This window comes from Megascapheus bottae, chromosome 9, assembly GCF_031878675.1.
Source record: "Megascapheus bottae isolate mThoBot1 chromosome 9, mThoBot2.hap1, whole genome shotgun sequence".
Taxonomy (NCBI): Eukaryota; Metazoa; Chordata; class Mammalia; order Rodentia; family Geomyidae; genus Megascapheus; species Megascapheus bottae.
In genome coordinates, this window is record NC_143517.1 from 36,267,385 (window position 1) to 36,288,819 (window position 21,435).

At 39.1% G+C, this 21,435-nt stretch overlaps 1 protein-coding gene across 3 annotated transcripts in view; it reads right to left on the reverse strand.

Annotated features, from left to right (window-relative positions):
• Virma (vir like m6A methyltransferase associated) overlaps nt 1-21,435 on the reverse strand; it is a 60,315-nt gene that overhangs the window by 29,774 nt on the left and 9,106 nt on the right. For all 3 annotated transcript variants that reach the window (XM_090339072.1, XM_090339070.1, XM_090339071.1), the window contains 10 exons: nt 18,715-18,763; nt 16,368-16,536; nt 15,653-15,775; nt 13,486-13,758; nt 10,757-11,897; nt 8,269-8,760; nt 6,804-6,958; nt 5,715-5,797; nt 962-1,055; nt 280-824 (listed from right to left, as the gene is read on the reverse strand). In XM_090339072.1, the coding sequence (XP_090195198.1) occupies nt 280-824; nt 962-1,055; nt 5,715-5,797; nt 6,804-6,958; nt 8,269-8,760; nt 10,757-11,897; nt 13,486-13,758; nt 15,653-15,775; nt 16,368-16,536; nt 18,715-18,763 (3,124 nt within the window). The remainder of the gene's footprint in view (nt 1-279; nt 825-961; nt 1,056-5,714; nt 5,798-6,803; nt 6,959-8,268; nt 8,761-10,756; nt 11,898-13,485; nt 13,759-15,652; nt 15,776-16,367; nt 16,537-18,714; nt 18,764-21,435) is intronic.

The following is a 21,435-nucleotide window of genomic DNA, read 5'->3' on the forward strand; positions in this document are numbered from 1 at the left end:
TACTGCAAAATTATAAAACATAATAAAGGGGGGGCAGGTTTGAAATAACAGAAAAATGTAAGTACAAGTATATATAACAGCATAAAACTCCTTTGACAAAAATTTATTTATGTTATCCCCATATTTCCTCAATGACTATCGGTTCAGTTTTATCTCATCCTCATTGAGTTATCTCATGCCTTTTTGAGGGGAAGAATGAGGTTTTGCTTTCATTTTTAACAAAACTCAATGGCTTTATTAAAATTGTTACTGCAGTCATTTATAAGATGCATGTTATACCTGAGTTGTTTGCATGGGCAAAGGAAGAGGCAGCAGCTCTGAAAGGAGTATGAGTCCAGAAAAAAATCCTTCAGGAACCTTCAAGATCGAAGAAAGAACTTCTTTTAGCATTAAAGACCAAGTATTATTGGCCAGAGTCTCTTCTGAAATCGTAAGTTTTTCATTAACTCCTTGTGTAAAAGTCAGTAAAATATCAATTATATCATTCTGAATTTTCTGCTCGTCACTATCCAAACGTCCTGATAGGGGGATAGAGCACAGGAGCATGTGTAAAGTAACAAGTGCTGAAGGAACACGCATGTCCTTAAACTCAAAGGAGCCACCTCTCAAGAGTTCCGTTAACATAGTTTTAAGAAGAGTGAGTGTGCAGCGAGCCATTGAAATAGTAGTAACTCTGTGAAGGGTAGTCCCCATGTTGACATGGAGCCTCCAAGGCTGAGTCAAAATACTGTTCAATTTCTGCAGAACCCGAATAAAGGTGTCCATTCCTTCAGCAGAAAAAAGCTGAATAACAGCAAGATTCCATTTCAGGTCTTTCTGTTGGCCTTTATAATAGGGAGAAGAAAAAAACTAATTACTTATATATTTTAAAAAATCAGTCAAGAGTTTTGAATATTTGGTAAATGATAATTCACTCTAGTCTTAACAAGTGGGAGATTTTGAAGCATATTAGCAACTTTACCTTCAACAGGTGGTGGTGGACATGCCACATTACAGAGAACACGTAGGGCAGTCGTAAGGCCAACACCTTCTGCAGTCATCAAGTTATCAATATTCTTTAAAATAAAAATAAACAAAATAGAGAATTACTCTGATTAATATATGCGCATGTGAAATACCAGGATGAAACCCTGTAATATCGTTAATATACAAACAAACAAAAACAATGCCAGGTGCTGGTGGCTCATGCCTTTAATCCTAACTACTTGGAGAGTGAGATCTAAGGATCATAGTTCTAAGCCAACCCAGGCAGGAATGTCTGTGGGTCTCTCATCTCCAATTAATCACCAGAAAACCAGAAGTGGTACTATGGCTCAAGGTGGTTAGGTGGTTTTGAGTGAAAATGCTCAAGTACAGCACCCAAGCCCTGAGTGTAAGCCCACAACCAACAACAACAACAAAAATATAGAATAAAATAGGTTCTGTTGTAGGGCTGGTATCAGCAAGAGTGTGAATAGAAAGAGTAGAAAGGATGTGGATTAGTGGTAGAGTGCTTGCCTAGCATGCATGAAGCCCTGGGTTTGATTTTTCAATACCATATAAACAGAAGAAAAAGGCCAGAAGGGGGTACTGTAGCTCAAGTGGTAGAATATTAGTCTTGAGCAAAAGAAGCTCAGAGATAGCACCCAAGTCCTGAGTTCAAGACCTAGGAACTGCACACAGAGAAAATGTGATCTTCCAATTCCCAAAGGAAAAAAGAAAAAGGACTTTCAGAACACACAGTATTTTATATTTTCAGTAAATAGAGGAGTTTATGAAAATTGTAAGTAGTATATTTTGTACTACGTGTGGTATCATGCAGATAAAAAGAATTATATAAAGCCAGGCACCAGTGGCTCACACCTGCAATCCTAGCTACTCAGGAGACTGAGATCTGAGGATCGTGGTTCAAAGCCAGCCCGAGCATGAAAGTCCATGAGACTCTTATCTCCAATTAATAATCAGGAAACTGGAAGTGGCCCCATGGCTCAAATGGTAGAGCACTAGCCTTGAGCTAAAGAGCTCAGGGATAGCGTTCAAGACCCATGACCAATCCCCCCCCCCAAAAAAAATACATACATACATCCATATGTATATGCATTTAAAGTAGTAACTAAAACAATGATTACAACAGAAGTGTATGGTATTCTTTGTATTAAGAGGTTAAAATGGGCTACATATAGTTGACTCAAACTAGTAATCCTACCTACTAGAGACAGAGATCAGAGTATCATAGCACAAGGCCAGCCTAGACATAAAAGTTCATCACACTCCACCTCACTCAATGGTGTAGTGGTATATGCCTGACATTGCCAGTGGTAAAGGAGAACAGAAGTGGAAGAATCACAGTTCAGGCCTGCCTAGGCATAAAGGAAAGAAATCCTGTTTCAAAAATAATCAATGTAGCCAAGCATTGGGGCTCATGCCTGTAATTCTAGCTACTTAGGAGGCTGAAATCTGAGGATCAAGGTTCAAAGCCAGCCCTGGGACAAAAGAACCTGAGACTCATATCTCCAATTAACCTCTAGAAACAGAAACAGGAAGTGGGGCTTCGCAAGACTGAGATCTGAGAATCGTGGCTCAAAGCCAGCCCGGGCACTGAAGTCCATGAAACTTACTCAAAAAACGGAAATAGCGCTATGGGTCAAGAGGTAGGGCACTAGCTTGGAGTACAAAGAGGCACAGGCACAGCTTCCAGGCCCCGAGTTCAAGCGACATGATGGACACCCCTCCCCTACAAAAAATGCAAAAAGGAACTCTTGGAGGCATGGCTCGGCTTGGTAAGAGTACCTAGCCTTGCAAGCATAAAGCCCCAAGTTCAATCCTCACTACAATCTCTCACTGTCAAAGAAGAATTTAAAATAAATTTTTCATATACATCCATTTTATACCATCTTTTTTTCTCAAAATGAAGCAGCTGATTAGAATGACCACAGGGTCTTGGTAGGGTGCCCAAGTTGGTCTTGACGTCATGGTTCTCCTCTATCAGTTTTCTTAAATAACTAAGATTACAAGTTTATACCAACCTATATTTAAACCAAACTATATTTAAAAAGTTTTATAGGTACTAAAATTCAAAACAGAGAAGCAACATGGAATGTTTTTGGACTACATAGCATAGATTCCCTTTTTGGGCCAGGGCACTGTCATTGGACAGTTTTTGCTCAAAGTAGCACTCTGCCACTTGAACCACAGTGCCACTTCTGGTTTTTTCTGTATATGTGGTTCCAGGGAATCAAACCCAGGGCTTCTTGCATGCTAGGCAAGCAGGCTACCACTTGGCCAAATTCCCAGCCCTTTGTTGTTGTTGTTTCTTAAATGAACATTACAAGTGTGGAAAACATAGTTATAGGGGAAAAAAAAAAGAAATACAGTTGATGTGTGTTTATTGTTGTTGTTTCTTAAATGAACATTACAAGTGTGGAAAACATAGTTATAGGGGAAAAAAAGAAATACAGTTGATGTGTCTTCACTGCATGCTTATGGTATAATTTATGATAGTCTAAATTTTTGTAGGTTTCATAAACTAGCATTCTAAATAACATAAAATCGATAAATTAGCCAGGCACTGATGGCTCATGACTATCCTAGACACTCAGGAGGCTGAGATCTGAAGATCACAATCCGAAGCCTGACCAATTTGAAGTCAGCCTAGGCAGAAGAGTCTCTACAAAGTGGAACTGTGGCTCAAGGGGTAGAAAGCTAGCCTTGAACAAAAAAAAGTCAGTGACAGCCCCCCAAGCCTGAGTTCAAGCCCAGGACCAGCATCAAAAAAAATCAATCAATCAATTGATCTTTCTTATGTTAGATATTTCCCTCTAATTTTGTTTTTTTCTGAATTTAAGGCAGCAGAGAGCCAAAAGTGACATTTCAGTCTTGAAACAATTGTTCTTAGTACAAAGGTACTTAAAATACCATGACAGAGTAAAAATTTACATAAGAGTCAAATTTCTTGGCTGGGAATATGGCTTAGTGGTAGAGTGCCAGTCGAGCAAAAGAAGTTCAGGGCAGTGCTCAGGCTCTGAAATCAAGCCCCAGGAGTATGTGTGTATAAGGGTGGGGGTAGGGGGGTACCTCTCAATTGTATCATCTAATTTAAATTTCTGTTAACTAAAAAATTTCTTAGTTAAGCAGGACATGGTGGCTCCACCTATAATCCTAGTGGCTACTCGATCTGAGGATTGAGGTTAAAAGCCAGCCCATAGTGCCAGAGAGACCCTTATCTCCAATTAACCATCAGAAGTAGCGTTGCGGCTCAAGTGGTAGGGCAATACCCTTAAGCTGAAGAGTTCCAGGCCCAGAGTTCAAGCCTCATGACCAACCAAAAAAACAGTTGGTTTTTTTTCTTAAATATCTTTATTCAAACATTTGGATATTTGACAAACTGAAGATTACTACGAAATAGGTACACAAAATTCATGACCATCTACATTTACAAGATATTCTTTTCTTTATTTTTGCTAGTCCTGGGGCTTGAACTCAGGGCCTGGGCACTGTCCTTAGACACTTTTTACTCAAGGCTAGCGCTTTGCCACTTGAGCCACAGCACCACTTCCGGCTCCCTCTGCGTATGCAGTACTGAGGAATAAAACCCAGGGGTCCATGCATGCTAGACAAGTCCTCTACCACTAGGCCATGCTCCTGGCCCACAAAATATTATTTCTATTTATTTTTTTATTTTTTTTGGTGGGTCATGGGGCTTGAATTCGGCTTGGGCGCTATAGGAACAGCTCAGGGAGCTTTCCAGCTCAAGGCTGGGCGTATATCTGTTTTCACTAAAAAACAAAAAGAGAAAATGAACTTTCAGAAAATTCTGAAACGCAGAAACCCAAACAATATTTTGTTTGCTGTCAGATCAAAATCTGTTAGCAAGATTAGACTACATAGATACATATATAATCAATTAACAACATACATTGCAATTTAAAGATCAAGATGGCTCCCGACCCCATCCCACCCCTGTCTCCCCCCAACCCCTCCCAATGCAAACCAACACACATCTCATTTGCCAAGTGAAAAAAAAAGGTAATTCCAAGTCTATATTCTGGCTTGACACTTGTATATTTATGAGTGCTTTTAGCACATCATCATCTTAAGCAAAGAAAAAAGACTTGAAGATTAACAATTCAGTGATTTTTTTTTTATTGTAACAAGAGTGATTTCATCGTGAATTTTCTAACACTAAACTATTACAAAATCAATAAAATTTTCTAGGTTTTTATAATGAATTTTATAGAATTTTATAATTTTGTAATGAATTTTATAATTCTGTAATGAATTTTATAGGCTTTTGTAATGAACTTCATATAGATTTTTAGAAATTTTAATTTATGAACTATTTCAAGTGTACATATAAACTATAAACTATCTCAAATTAGCCTGAGAAAACTAGTTCCTGCTTGGATTATCTGGCAGTAGACACATCAATTTTCACTTAAAAATTCTGAATGAAATTCTTTTCTACTAGTCCAAAGTTTAACTGACACATTACATAATGCCATACTTTTATAAATGTCATCAAAAAGAAATTCATTCCCATTTCAAATAAAAATAGGGCAGAACCCAGTAGAAAAGCAATACAGTATGTATAACTGTGGGTATGTATAATCAAACACACAACTATATTTCATTTGTACCTATATGGTCTAATTAATCAATCAAGGATAAGTGATTTAATGTATTATTACTGAATAGTATCAGTTTCATAAAATCAAAGAATTTTAAGTTTTACTTACCTGTTTAATATATTCAATTAAGTTTGGGATGCAGTTTATTTCAAATCTAAGGTTTTTCAGAGGTTCAAGCCACTTGCCAAGTTCTTAAAAAAAAAACAAAATAATCTATAATATTTAAAAATAAAAGCTGTTATAACAAAGGTAGTTCTTCAAAAAACATTAGATTTGCATTAATTTCAATAATTAAATTTCATAAAGGATACATTTTTGTTAATTAATTTTCTGTTTTGTTTTTTTGAGAAATATATGCTAATATTAAACTCAAGGTTTTCTTGCCTCAGCCTCTCTAGTGCAAGGATTATATGCCCTATATTTTAGTTTAGTTTTGTTTTTAAAGACTGTCTCACTATGCAAGCCAAACTAGGCTCAAACCTCTTTTGTGTGTGTGCCTGTCTCAAAACTTAAACTTAGGGCGTGGGTGCTGGTCTTTGAATTTTGCACTCAAAGCTAGCACTCTACCACTTCAACCACAGCTCCACTTACCATTTTTATGGTGGTTATTTAGAGATGAGTTCCTTGGACTTCCTAGCCAGGCACCCTTCAAGCTGTGATCCTCAGATCACAGCCTTCAGAGAAGATAAGATTGATTTTAGGTGTAAGCCACCTACTCAACCAGCAGCCTCAAACTCTGAATCCTGTGAATCATCATCACACCCAGCTCCACCTCTTCTTTGCCAGTCCTAGGGCTGAACTCAGGGCCTGGGCACTGTCGCTGTGCTTTTTATTATTCAACACTAGCACTCTAACACCTGAGCCACAGCACCATGTATACCTTTTTTTATTTATGAGGTACTAAGGAATTGAACCCAGGGCTTCATGCTTGCTAGGCAAGCACTCTACCACTAAGTTACATTCTAAGCCAACCTCTTCTATTTTGATTATACCTTTTAACCACCAATTTATGTGACTTTCCAGAAAAAAAAAGTACTTCCAAACCTTTTAATTTATATCACATCTATAGTTTGTCTTAAGAAGTGTTTTACTATCTGTATATTAGCTAACTATGATAAAGCATGAAGTACAGATATTCAATGGTTTTTTATTTCCTTCACAAACCACAAATGCTTAAGATAACTTCTGGTACCATACCTTGCAATTTAGCATTATTTTCATCTGCTTTACAAAGCTTCAAGAGAGATGCTGCATGTTGTTCTAGCATTTGGACATCACTGGAAGACTGAACCACCACCAAAATAAGTATGCATGCATAATTATAAGCTACTGACTTCTTAGACTTGGAATCACTGAAACAAAATAAGGTTTTTAAAAGTTTGGGGTAAAAAAATTTTAGGAATACTTTTAAATTCTTTTCTATTTGGTTTTAAACAAGGAAATTGACAATAAGACATCATCTAATATCTTAAATAAATCATATTTTACAGTTCAAATCCAATTCACCTGCAAACACTATCAGACAGTACTGTAATCCCTAAAATCCTTGGAATACTGGAACCAGGACACATTTATGATATCAAAATCTAAGGAGGTTCAAGTCTCTTATATAAAAAGAATCATATTTGCATATAATCTATATACATCTTCTCATATACTTTAAATCATGTTTATGCATAATTCCTAATATAGTGTAAATGCTATGCAAATAGTTGTTACACTATACTGTGTAGGGAATGACAAGAAAAAAGTCTGTGCATGTTCAGTACAGATACATTTTTCTGAATATTTCTGATTCACAACTGATCGAATCTATGGAAGCAGGAACCAAAGATGAGAGACAATTGTATGTAAGAATAAAAGCATACACAGTAGATTGTAAAATTCTATAAATAAAAATAAACAATGAAATAGTAAAATTCTATGAATAAAAATAAACAATGAAATAGTAACAAGCATATTTTAGAAGTATTGTTCTCCTAAAAATATTCATCCAATCTGGAAATATAGGAACAAACATGATCATTTGCAGCATCACTCAGTCTTCTGTTTCAGAACCGTTAAGATATAGCTAGGTATAGAAGCCACCAAAGTTTGCCTTTTAGAGGCCCTCAAAGATGATACATCATTCAAGAAGTCACATCAAGTCCCCACTAAGAAGGCATTTATGTGTATGCTGCTGCTTTGTGTAATATAAGCTAGAAAAAGAACATGTCTCTCTTTTCTCATACTAAAATTCTCCATACTGGGTAGGCTCTTCAAAATCATTATCCTTCTCAAATGCCCCATCCAGTCAAATCAATTCAGAAACCACAACACTATGATGTTTGAAAGGAAAGGGCAGACAACAACAAGAAAATGCTCACTACTCTTAAGGTATATATTCCTGGGCCTTAGGATTCCCCTCTACACAAATCAGCAGAATCTACCATTGTGATTTTTTTTTCATAAGACAACTGAAAGAAAATAATCAAAAGGTCCAATACATAGCTTTACAATCACATCTTACATTTCAGAGATTTCTGCAATTTTCAGTACTTCTTAATAAGTTACCTATCTCAAAAAATAGTTTTTTCTTTCAAATCAGTATTTAAAAAAATAACTAGCCCATTAGTGATCTAGCTTTCTAACATAATTGAAAGTTTAAGAAGTAGAAAATTACCCTAAGGCTTCCTTGGAATAGTACTCCATTAGAGTAATGAGACTTTGGAGATTTTTCTCAAGACTGAAAACATGGCCAACAGCTGATCTTCCCACAGCATTAAAAGTAATCAAATAAAGATTGTGAAGAGTTCCCAAAAGATCAGAATGGTCAGTTTCTTCACTGGCTGTAGAACACTGAAAATGAGTGAACAATTCTGTGATACACTGTAATGTCTGAGTTGAGTCCTGTAGCCACAAGGCAAATGCATCATCAATAACACCATCAGACTGGAGACCTTCCTCTTCATCTTGATCATAAAGATGGCACAGAGCTCGAATCAACAAATTGGTTGCTTCATATTCTGACATAAAGAAAAGAAGACCTTTTTGTGACTGTGCAAGAAACTTTAAAACATCTTTTGTGGCTTGTAGCACACCAGGGTGGGCACTTGTTACTGGAACTGACAGAAGCAAGGTAACCAACTCCAAGAAGTGATGACTGTGAAGATATCTGTGGAAAAATCAACATATATCAAGTAAGTGCAAAGCATTCTTTGTTTAATGTCTTTTAATCTGGTATTTTGGCTTTTTTTAGGGAGGAGTTCAGTCATGAGACTTGAACTTAGGGCCTGGGTACTGTCCCTGAGCTCTTTGATCAAGGATAGGGCTCTACTGCTTTGAACAACAGTATCTCTTCCAGTTTTCTGGAGGTGAACTGGAGGTAAGAGTCTCTCAGACTTCACTACCCAGCTTGGCTTTGAACCATGAGACTCAGCTCTCAGCCTTCTGAGATAGGAGCCACTTACAGGTATGAGCTAGTGATGCCCAGCTAGCTATCTCTAATTCTCATCCTCAGAAATAAATTGTTTAACTGAAAACTGCAGGAAGAACGGCACATCTTTTCTCCACTAGATCGAATGATAAATTGATAGGGTTTTCTTCTCAGTTAAATCTTGACTAAACTCTGAGCTTCTTTCTAAACTACTTATCACACATACTTTCCCATCATCTTTACTACTAATGGCTTTTGTTATGTAAGAATTAATATATTGGGCCAGTGGTTGTGTGCTTGCCTAGCATTCATGAAGACATGGGTACCACATACATAGAAAAACCCAGGAGTGGGCCTGGCTCACACCTGTAATCCTAACTACTCAGGAGGCTGAGATCTGAGGATCAAGATCCAAAGCCAACTCGGGCACAAAAGGACTTGAGACACATCTCCAATTACATTCTAGAAAACAGGAAGTGGGGCTTGGCTTAAGGGAAGGGTGGTAGCGTTGAGCTAAGGGCCCGGGGATAGCACCTAGGCAGAGTTCAAGCCCTATGACCCACCAAAAAATAAAAATAAAAAAGCCATAAGTGGTGTTGTGGCTCAAATGGTAGAACACAAGTCTTGAGAAAACTGAAAGATAACACTTAGGCCCTGTTCAAGCTCTAGGACTAGCAAAAAATAAAAAATAAAAAATAAAAATATATATATAGCATGTATAATAAAGAAAAACATTATCAAGCTGAGATTTATTATAAACCTAAATATCTCTATGCAAATTACAAAGGTTATCAATTGAACATAATAGCACTTTTTTCGTTTTCCTTTTTATTTTTTTACCAGACCTGGGGCTCGAACACAGGGCCTGAACACTGTCCTTGGGCTTTTTCCTCAAGGCTAAGGAATTGAACCTGGGTCTTCGTGCATGCTAGGTAAGCACTAGGCCAAATTCCTGGACCTTATAACTACACACGCACACGCACATGTGTGTGTGTTGTACACATATCTTAGGGCTTGAACTCAGGACCTAGAACTCACCCTTGGCTTTTTCACTCAAAGCTGGTGCTCTACTACTTAAGCAATACCTTCACTTCTAGCTTCTTCATGGTTAGTTGGAGATAGTCTTATGTTTTCTCCCCAGTTTGGCTTCAAACCATGATCCTCAGATTTCAGTTTCAAGTAGGTAGGATTACAGACATCACTGGTACCCAGCTCATTTATATATTTCTGTTCCCCAAGGATTCGTCACTGAACTCCCACTACTCAATTATGTGCAGACTTTCACTATCTAACCTTAAAGTATTCACTATATCTCCCATCTTTCATTCTCAGAGTATTCTCTAAAGCTATTAAAGACTGATCACAAGCCTGGTGGTTACAGGCTCACACCTGTAACCCTAGCTACTCAGGAGCCAGAGATCTGAGGATCAAGGTTCAAAGCCAGCCCAGGCACACAGGGACCTGAGACTCTTATATTCAATTAACCTTAAGACAATGGAAGAGGGGCTTGGCTTAAGGGTAGGGTGGTAGCCTTGAGGGAATAGCTCAGGGACAAGTCACAGGCCCATGGGTAGGATTGTAGCCTTGAGCTAAAGAGCTCAGGCATAGCACCAAGGCCTAGCTCAAGCCCCATGATCCACAAAACAAAAACAAAAACAACAAAATACTTATGACATACTATTACCTCCAATGATTTGTGAAATCCATTTCACTAAAAAGACAAAATATGTCTTACCTAAAGAGAACAGGGTATGGATCATCTCTCTCTGGAGGTCCAGTAATTCTTGCCATAGTTGGAAAAGATTTAACAGGAGGTTGGATCATTGTATGAGGTGCAGTTTCCATTAAATGAAAAATTTCTTCTAGGAGGTTAATGAGTTTTTCTATTTCCCCTTCACTTATATTTGAGGATTCCAAAAGATCCATGTCCATAGGTGCTTCTACTTCATTTTCATAATCTGTATTTGTTCTCTCAAGCCCAGCATCTGTGTCTTGATCAGGTTCACTGTGGTTAGGAACAGATGAAATCTTGTCTGCTAAAAGATCACCAAGTCTTTTAATCTCTGACAAGATTTCATAGAAATGGCATTTTTGAAGTATGGCTGAACCAGCAGTGACAACCCTCACTGTCTGATCTAAAAGTATGAGCTCCAGAAGTTTTTGATAGCCACTTTTTTCACCCTGACTACCTCTTAAAAAAGCTTCCATTCCTTCTGTCATACTAATGACACTGTCCAAAGCTTTAAAAGCATTTAACTTAAGAGAAGATGAAACATGATCCGCAAATAGAAGCTCAAATAATACATTGATCACTCCTGCTTGTAGTAATTCTGTGATTCCTTGAGTTCCACATTCTGCTAATGAAGATACTAATTTGGTCCCAGCTTTCAGCTGTCGAACATTTAAGGCAATGGGCTGTCGAAAGGCTATTTGTAAATTTAAAGCTTGCATTGTCCAATCTACCAACTGACCAAGTGAGTCTTGTTTTGTGTTTTTTAGCTGCAAATAGCTTAATCCTTTTATTATTAAACCTGGAATTTCTTCTAGAGCAGTTACCCATTTTGCACCTCTATCTTCCCGATACAAATCTAACAGTTCAGTTAACTTCAATGAGGCTTCTATTGCCCCAGAATTCTCTTTATCTGGACCTTGATCTTTCATTCTACTGATTTCAATTTCAAAAGTAGTCTTGTATGGACAGCTGAAATATAAGAGTGGTACTAGCTCTCTATCATATGGATCATATGTCATAGGAGGAACAGATGCTAAGTCTTCAGCGGTGTATTCAACATCAAAATTTGGATATTTAAATGTTTCTCGCTCCAAGTCAGCAATTCCATCTTCATCACTGGAAATTTGTTCATAACCATCATCTCCTGAAAATAAGTTTCAAAATATTATACCATTGCCATTTAATGCATAAACTTTTTCTCAAAAAAAATTCACAGTATGCCAAACATTAAGAATTATTTTTGCCAAGCATGGTGACTCATACCTGTAATCCTAGCTACTCAGGAGGCTGAGATTTGAGGATCGCGTTTCAAAGCCAGACCTGGCACTAAAGAATGAGAACCTCTTTATCTCCAATTACTAGAAAATGGAAATTGGGGCTGGAGCTCAGGGGAAGGGCGGTAGCCTTGAACTGAAGAACTCAGAGACAGCGCCCAGGCCCAGAGTTCAAGCCCCATGACCACACACACACACACAAAAAAAAGAATATCAAATTGCAGGAACAGGTAGTTGACATCTAGCTACCTATGAGGCTAAGATCTGAGGATAATAATTCAATGGGCAAGAAAAGTCCAGAAAATGAGAAGTGGTGCTGTGGTTCTAAGTGGTAGAGTGCTAGCCTTCAGTAAAAGAACTCAAGAGTCCGTGCCCAGACATAGAGTTCAAGCCCTACACCAACAAAAACAAAACTGTCTCATCAACTTTCAGCCCTGACTTGCTTTGAACCATTTGAACCAGGATCCTCAGATCTCAGCTACCTGAGTAAGTAGGATTACAAGCACAAGCCATCTAATTAACCAGCAAAAAAAAAAAAAAGCCTGACTAAAGTGGGAGGTATGGTTCAAGTAGCTTTATTCCCTAATTTCTAACACTTAATTATGAATAAACTTTTTTTTTTTTTTTTTTTTTTTTTTTTTTTGCCAATCCTGGGCTTGGGCTCAGGGCCTGCACACTGTCCCTGGATTTTCTCAAGGCTAGGGCTCTACCACTTGAGCCACAGCACCACTTCTGGGTTTTTTCTATGTATGTGGTACCGAGGAACTGAACCCAGGTCTTCGTGCATGCTAGGCAAGTACTCTACCACTAGGCCAAACTCCCAGCCCCTAATTATGAACAAACTTTTTAATATGTCTGTTTATTGGGAAACTGGCCTAGTGGTAGAGCATGTACAAAGACCAGAGTTTGATTTCTCGGTTTCACATACATAGAAAAAGCCAGAAAGTGGTGCTGTAGTTCAAGTGGTAGAGCGCTAGCCTTGAGAAATCCCAAGGACAATGTTCAGGCCCTGAGTTCAAGCCCCAGAATTACACCCCCCCAAAAAAAAGAAAAGAAAAAATGTTAATTGACAGGGAATAAACAAAAAGCACAGATATAAATCTCATTTCTAGCCATGTCTTGAGGCCTACCAACTAACTCTTAAGTTTCCTAAATCTCTTTTATCTTTTTCTTACTTTCTTTTCCAGTCCTGGGTCTTGAACTCAGGGTCTGGGCATTGTCCTTGAGCTTCTCAAGGCTAGTTCTCTACCACTTGAGCAACAGCACCATTTCTGTTTTTTTCTATGTATGTGGTACTGAGGAATGGAAACTGGGGCTTCGTGCATGCTAGGCAAGCACTCTACACTAGGCAATGCTTCCACTCCTCCTTTTTATTTTTGATATAAATTTTCTTGCAATGCTGTAAACTACATCTCAATAATTTCTACTACTTAAAAAGTTTTAATGAATATATCCCACCTTCGCCTTCTTCATCCTCTTCACCCTCTTCTTCTTCATCTTCCTCCTCCTCCTCAGGAATACTATCTACTGTATGGCGATCATCTTCATCCTCATCCTCTTCTTCTTCTACATCCACATCATCATCATCATCTTCTCCTTCTTCTTGCTGTTCCTCTTCTACTTCTCCTTCATCAGAATACTGACCTTCCTGGGGAACAGAGTTCCGATCAGGAGAAATGGGCTCAAAGTAATCTTCTCTATGGGGAACATCCTCTTCCTTATCACCAGACACTGGGGGGAAAAAAAATGAGATTAAATAGGGCCGGAGTTTGGCCTAGTGGTAGAGTGCTTGCCTAGCATGCACGAAGACCCGGGTTCGATTCCTCAGTACCACATGCATAGAAAAAAGCTGGAAGTGGTGCTGAGGCTCAAGTGGTAGAGCTCTAGACTTGAGAAAGTCCAAGGACAGTGTTCAGGTCCTGAGCTCAAGCCCAGGACTGGCAAAAAAAAAAAAAAAAGAGAGAGATTAAATAAACAGATTATGGGCTGGGAGTTTGGCCTAGTGGTAGAGTGCTTGGCCAGCATGCACGAAGACCAGGGTTCAATTCCTCGGTACCACATACATAGAAAAAGGCAAGAAGTGGTGCTGAGGCTCAAGTGGTAGAGCTCTAACCTTGAGAAAGTCCAAGGCCAGTGCTCAAGCTCTGAGCAAAAGTCCAGGACTGGCACAAAAAAAAAAGATTAAAACAGATTATTTCAATGCTTAAATAACATGAAGCAGTAGCACTGCATATTACAATAAGTTAATGACACTCTAGATGACATAACTGTAATAATCTGGCAGGCTTAGCTCCCAAATTGTTTTTGATTTCGTAAAAATGCTTATCCGAGGCCAGGAGTTTGGCCTAGTGGTAGAGTGCTTGCCTAGCATGCACGAAGACCTGGGTTCGATTCCTTAGCACCTCATACTCAAAAATAGCCAGAAGTTGTGCTGTGGCTCAAGTGGCAGAGTGCTAAAGCTTGAGCAAAAAGTGTCCAAGGACAGTGCCCAGGCCTTGAGTTCAAGCCCCAGGATTGGGGGAAAAAAAATGCCCAGGGCTGGGAGTTTGGCCTAGTGGTAGAGTGCTCACCTAGCATGCATGAAGCCTTGGGTTCGATTCCTCGGTACCATATACATAGAAAAAAGCCGGAAGTGGTGCTGAGGCTCTAGCCTTGAGAAAGTCCAAGGACAGTGCTCAAGCCCTGAGCTCAAGGCCAGGACTGGCCAAAAAAATAAAATAAAATAAGGGGTGGAGGGGGAAGTGGGGTTTGGTTCAAGGTAGGGTGGAAGTCTTGAGCTGAAAAGCTAAGGGACAACACCCAGGCCCAGGAGTAGGGCAGCAGCCTTGAACTGAAGAGCTCAGGACAACACCCAGGCCAAGTTCAAGTTCAAGCCTCATGACCCACCAAAAAACAAAAAAACTAAGAGGAAAATGGTGACATTGCTCAAAAGAAATGTACTCTTATCTAACTTATATAAGGGTACATCACCTATATAATAACAATTTTAAAAAGTGGCTACTATTATATATATATATACATATATATGTGTGTGTATGTATGTGTGTATATATATATATATATATATATATATATATATATCTACACCAGGAGCCATTGGTTTACACTACTGAATAGCCTAAGATATGAGTATCAAGGTTTGAAGCCAGCCCAAGTAGACAAATTCAAGAGATTACTTGGTTTGGGTATCTGTGCCAGTCCTGGGGCTTAAACTGGAGACCTAGGTACAGTCCCTACACTTTTGTATTCAAGAGGTATCACTCTATAACCTCAGCCACAGCTTCACTTTCAGCTTTTTGGTGGTTAATTGGCTTAAGTGCCTCACAGACTTTCCTGCCTAAACTCCTTTCAAAACACAAACCTCAGATCTCAGCCTCCTGAGCAGCTGGAATTACAGGATGAAACCCACCAGAGATCAGCTGTCCAAGAGACTCTTAACTCAAACCAACCAGGAAAAAGCCAGAAGTAGAGTTTTTAGCCTAGAGCAAAAAAGCTAAGCAAGAGTGCAAAGCCCTGATTTCTACCCCCAGTACCAGAACCAAAAACAAAAACATTTTTTAATTGAAACAGGTGCTAATTAACACTAATTGGGGTGGGGCTTAACCCCATAGCTCTGATTTTATACCTGGCAAGGGCATAGGATCATCTTCATCATCATCTGGTGGAGGAGGCCCGGGAGGAGTTCTTGGTCCCCTTGGCTGTGGTCGTGGAGGACTTCCATTAAACTGGTCTTCTTTCTCACCATCAGCTAAAGTGGTATTAAAGTGAGGGGGGCAGAAATCTTTCAAATTCTTATGGTGAAATTAATGGACAAAAAATGCTTCTCATCTGAATTTATCTTAAGAATTTACTGATAAGAAATTAAGCTTCTTCTATTTATTTAAGGGTCTATCTAACCAAATAAATTTGAAATGCATTTTTTAAAAAATTAGCATAAATGTTCCAGGAACACATGTCAAACTTTCTAGCTATTCTTCAATTATTGTTTAAAAAAAAATGTATCCACTGGATTGCAGAATGAAAAAGAAGAAATTGCATCAACTTGCTTCTCCTTGAGAGGCTCAATTGTAAATCATTTGCCTAACATGTGTAGCCTATAGAAGAGAAAGAAGTGTGAGGTAAGGTAAGAAAGACAGGGAGAAAGAGAAAGAGGGGAATGCGAACATCTTTGTTAAAGCTAATAGAAGGTAAGTGTAAACACAATTCTTTGTAGAAAAGAACAACAGAGACAGACAAATACGATGTAAGCCTTATACAAGGTTCAAAGGGTAGAAACGCTCTTTGAATTAGCTTTTCTTACAAAAAAAGAAGATTAGCAAAATCAAATTTACAATTCTCACCATGTTTTGGATTCCTTTTTAAACTTGGCTGTGTCTGAGGAGGTGGCGGAGGTGGAGGTGGAGGTGGTGGAGAGTCTCTGTCATGACTTATCACTCTATCAACTGATCCATAAATTGCCAGTGTCAGACAATTGTACCAGCCTCTTAGTACCAGACCATCAGTGTTCACCTGAGTTTTAGGGGGGAAGGAAATCTTTCAAATTAATATTTAAATCTAATAGAAGCAAATGGAAATTAAGTTAGTTTATGATTCAGTCTTTAAAAGCATGCTGAAAATTCAAAAGGTGCACTGTCACTCCTTTACCAATATCAGCAAAGCTTACCTGAGAGACAGATTTTATATGATTCTTTCTGTAACTAAATTATCCTAAGACATCTTTTCTAGCTCTGTACTTGTTATGAATCCTTTTCAAAATGTGCCAACTGGATCACAGAAGTAAACAAAATCGTAAATTGTGTCAGTCTCCACAATGCTAATGGTTCAAATCATACATGGGAGTTATACTTTATGATCCCACACTACAGATTAAAAGCATAGGAACTCAGATGCATTAAACTGTTTTTAGTTTTTGAATGGCTTATCTTCTGAGACAAGAGTTTTGTTTTATGACCCAAACTTGTTTCAAACTTCCTTCATAGCTCAGGCTAGCCTAGGTTTCCCTACCTTCCCAAGTTCTAGGGTTACTACAAGTGTGAGCTTCCACATCCAGCTAATAAACTATCTTTTTTTTTTTTTTTTTTTGGCCAGTCGTGGGCTTGAGCTCAGAGCCTGAGCACTGTTAGAACTCTACCACTTGAGCCTCAGCACCATTTCTGCCTTTTTTCTATGTATGTGGTACCGAAGAATTGAACCCAGGTCCTCGTGCATGCTAGGCAAGCACTCTACCACTAGGCCAAACTCCCAGCCCCTAAATTATCTTTTTAAAGGCTATTTTCTCCTATAGAAAAACTAGACATTACCAATAACATTAACCTTCAATATATCCTTATAAAACAAAAATATGTATTATGTTTTGAGAGATGATTTACATCAAACACAAGATATTCACAACAAGAATAAGGGGTAGTATAAGAAAGCATTACGGCTGGGAGTTTGGTCTAGTGTTAGAATGCTTGCCTAGCATGCACAAAGACCGGGGTTCGATTCCTAGGTATGACATACATAGAAAAAAGCCGAAAGTGGTGTTGAGGCTCAAGTGGTACAGCTCTAGCCTTGAGAAAAAGGACAGTGTTCAGGTCTTGAGCTCAAGCCCAGGAATGGCAAAAAAAAAAAAAAAAAAAAAAAAAAACAGAAAAGAAAAAAAAGAAAGCATTACACCATTACTCTTCAATGAATAAGAAAATCAGAGCATCTAAAGAACAATCTGTATTAAAAACCAAATCCTTTTGACTTCTCAATTTTCTCTCCACTCTATCACTCTAGATAACGATGAGATAATTGTCACTAAAGACTCTTCTGAGGTTAAAATTAGGATGAGAGTAATTATTATTCTCCTAGACTATTCAAAAAAGTAGGGAAAAACTAATGAGAAAGACTCAAAGATAAGCCAGGCACCAGTTGCTTATGCCTGTAATCCTAGCTATTCAGGAGGCTGAGATATGCTAATAGTTCAAAGCCAGCCTGGACAAGAAAGTCTATGAGGGGCCCAGAGTTTGACCTAGTGGTAGAGTGCTTGCCTAGCATGCACAAAGACCAGCTTTGATTCCTTGGTACCACCTACATAGAAAAAGCCGGAAACGGTGCTGTGGCTCAAGTAGTAGAGCTCTAGCTTTAAAAAAGCCCAAGGACAGTGCTCAGGCCCTGAGTTCAAGCCCCAGGACTAGCAAATATATATATATATATATAGCCAGGCACAGTGGCTCACACCTGTAATCCTAGCTACTCAAGAGGCTGAGATCTGAGGATCAAGGTTCAAAGCCAGCCTGGGCACAAAAAAAACCTGAGACTCTTATCTCCAATTAACCCCTAGAAAAGGAGAAGTGAGGCTTGGCTCAAGGGTAGCCTTGAGCTGAAGAGTTCAGGAACAGCACCCAGGACACCCAGGCCAAGTTCAAGCCCCAGGACCGTGCTTGCCTAGCATGCACGAAGACCTAGTTCGATTCTTTGGTGTACCATATACATAGAAAAAATGGCTCAAGTGGTAGAGCTGTAGCCTTGAGAAAACCCAAGGACAGTGCTCAGGCCCTGAGTTCAAGCCCCAGGACTGGCAGGAAAAAAAAGGGTGGGGGGAGGGCGGAGAGAATACAGTAAAGAACCAAATTCTGCACCATTCATTTATGTAGACCAAAAACCTTCAAAATAAGAAAAGTCAGCAGTGATAACGTAAAAAATAAATTCCATAATTACCTTTGAGTTGGGTCTAAAGATGATTGAGGTATTCTCATCATATTCCAGGCTGTCAAAAAGTAGGAATAAATAAACACACAGATACAAACAGCAAACATCTCAATTTATGAAAGTCTTTCTAGATACAGTAATTCAATACATATGTCATTAAGATTTTTGTTTTAACAAGCAAGTATTAACCAGCATGGGGAGAGTGGCCTACTGGTAGAGTATTTGACTAGCATGCAGGAAGCCCTGGGATCAATTTCTCAGTACCACAAGCACGGAGAAAGCCAGGGAAGTGGTACTGTGGCCCAGGGGGTAGGGCATTAGCCTTGAGCTGAAGAGCTCAGGGACAGCACCCAGGCCCAGAGTTCAAGCCCAACAACCAGCCAAAAAAAAAAAAAAAGCCAGAAGTGGTGCTGTGGCTCAAGTGCCAGCCTTGAAAAAGCTCAAGGACAGGGAAATGGGGACAAAAACATGCGAAGGGGCATCAATGTGCAAGAAGTAATGCATCTACTATCTGGCGAATATAACTAATTCCTCTACACATTATAATTAAAAAGAAAAAAAAAGAGAGAAAGAAGAAAAAGCCCAAGGACAGTGCTCAGGTCCTGAGTTCAAGGCCCAGCACTGGAAAAAGATAATAATTCTAAGGGCAAGGAAATCGCTCATGCCTATATTTCTACTCAGGAGCCTGAGATCTGAGGATCAAGATTCAAAGCCAGCCCAGGTACTGAAGTCCCTGAGACACTTATCTCCAATTAACCACTAGAAAACTGGAAGTGGTGCTGTGGCTTAAAGGGACAGCACCCAGGCCCAGAGTTCAAGCCCCACAACTAACCAAAAATGAAAGAAAGAAAGAAAGAAAGAAAGAAAGAAAGAAAGAAAGAAAGAAAGAAAGAAAGAGAGAGAGAGAGAGAGAGAGAGAGAGAGGAGAGGGAGAGGGGGAGGAAGGGAGGGAGGGAGGGAGGGAGGGGGAGAGAGGGGGGGAGAGAGAGAGAGAGAGAGAGAGAGAGAGAGAGAGAGCGCGCGCGCGAGCTCGCGCAAGCTGATAGTGGAGGTGTGGCTCAAATGCTAGAGCTCTAGCTAGGCTTGAGCAAAAGAATCGCTTAGAGACAATGCCCAGACTATATGAGTTCAAGCTCTAGGACCGGCGTGTACACCCACCACACACACACACACAAACACATCACACATAAAAAGAGGGGGAAACGGGCCGGGAGTTTGGCCTAGTGGCTAAAGTGCTTGCCTAGCATGCATGAAGACCCGTGTTTGATTCCTTGGTACCACATATATAGAAAAAAGCTGGAAGTGGTGCTGAGGCTCAAGTGGTAGAGCTCTAGTCTTGAGAAAGTCCAAGGACAGTGCTCAGGCCCTGAGCTCAAGCCCAGGACTGGCAAAAAAAAAAAAAAAAAAAGAGGGGGAAACAATGGAAGGCATCACTGATCAAGAAATTAATCAAGAAGCATTATATGCATACCCTGACTTATGAAATTTAATCTTTGAACAACTACTTAATAATGATAGTAGAAAAATAACTCTCATCTTGTAAAATGTGAAAATATGACCACAGAAATATTTTCCTTATTTTTATTAATATATTTTAATTATTATATTTCCAAACATGCATATAATATACTGCTAGTAAAATGTGTTTCAAATTTAGGACCAGTTTAGACCCACAACATTATGCTTGGCAACGCACTGCCTCTATTGCCTATAGTCCTACATATTCAGTAGGCTGAGATCTGTTGATCACATGGTTAGAAGCCAGCTTGAGCAAATAAAATCTTATCTCAAATTAAAAGTGAAAAGGCTAGACTAAGAGACACAAGTGGTAGAAAGCTGTGAATAGAAAAACCTAGTTAAGTGAATCCTTTTTTTTTCCCCCCTGGGCACTGTCCATGACTTCTTTTACTCAAGACTAGCACTTTACTACTTGAGCCACAGTGTGCCACTTCCAGCCTTTTCTATTTATGTGATACTGAGGAATCAAATCCAGGACTTCATGCATGCTAGGCAAGTACTCTACCAGTAAGCCACATTCCCAGCTCTGAGCATTCTTTACTCAAGCTGGAAGCATGGCTTGGGCCTTGCAGATGGATTTCTTTACCTCATGGGGTTGTGTTTAGGTTTAGAGCAGATGTATGCAGCAAAACCTATTCTACACTTGGTAGTATTTGAAGGATCTTTCTAATGTTGCCTTGTTTAATTATTTTTTCCCAACTATCCTTGTCACTTTGCCCAGAAGATTTAATATTCTTAGCTGTTATTCTGGGATACTTACTTAAATTTCAACCTTTCCAGGAAGTTTTCCAGAGATGTGGTGTGTTAGTGTGTGCGTGTATGTGGTACTAGGATTTGAATTCAGGGCCTTATCATTGTCCCTAAGGCTAGTGTTCTACCATTTGAGCCACAGCTCTACTTTTGACTTTTTGCTGATTAATGGGAAATAAGAGTTTTATGGACTTATCGTTCCAGGCTGACTTCAAACTGTGATCCTTGAACTCAAGGAATGGGCACTGTGCCTGAGCCCTTTTGCTCAAGGTTAGTGCTCTACCACTTTGAATCTCAGGGCCACTTCTGGTTTTCTTGTGGTTAATTGGAGATGGACTTTCCTGCCTGGGCTAGCTTTGAACTACAGTTCTCAATTTTTAGCTCCTGAGTAGGCTAGGATTACAGTGTGAGCCATCGGTGCTCAGTTGAGGTATACATGTTTTTAAGGACACTAATTTATAA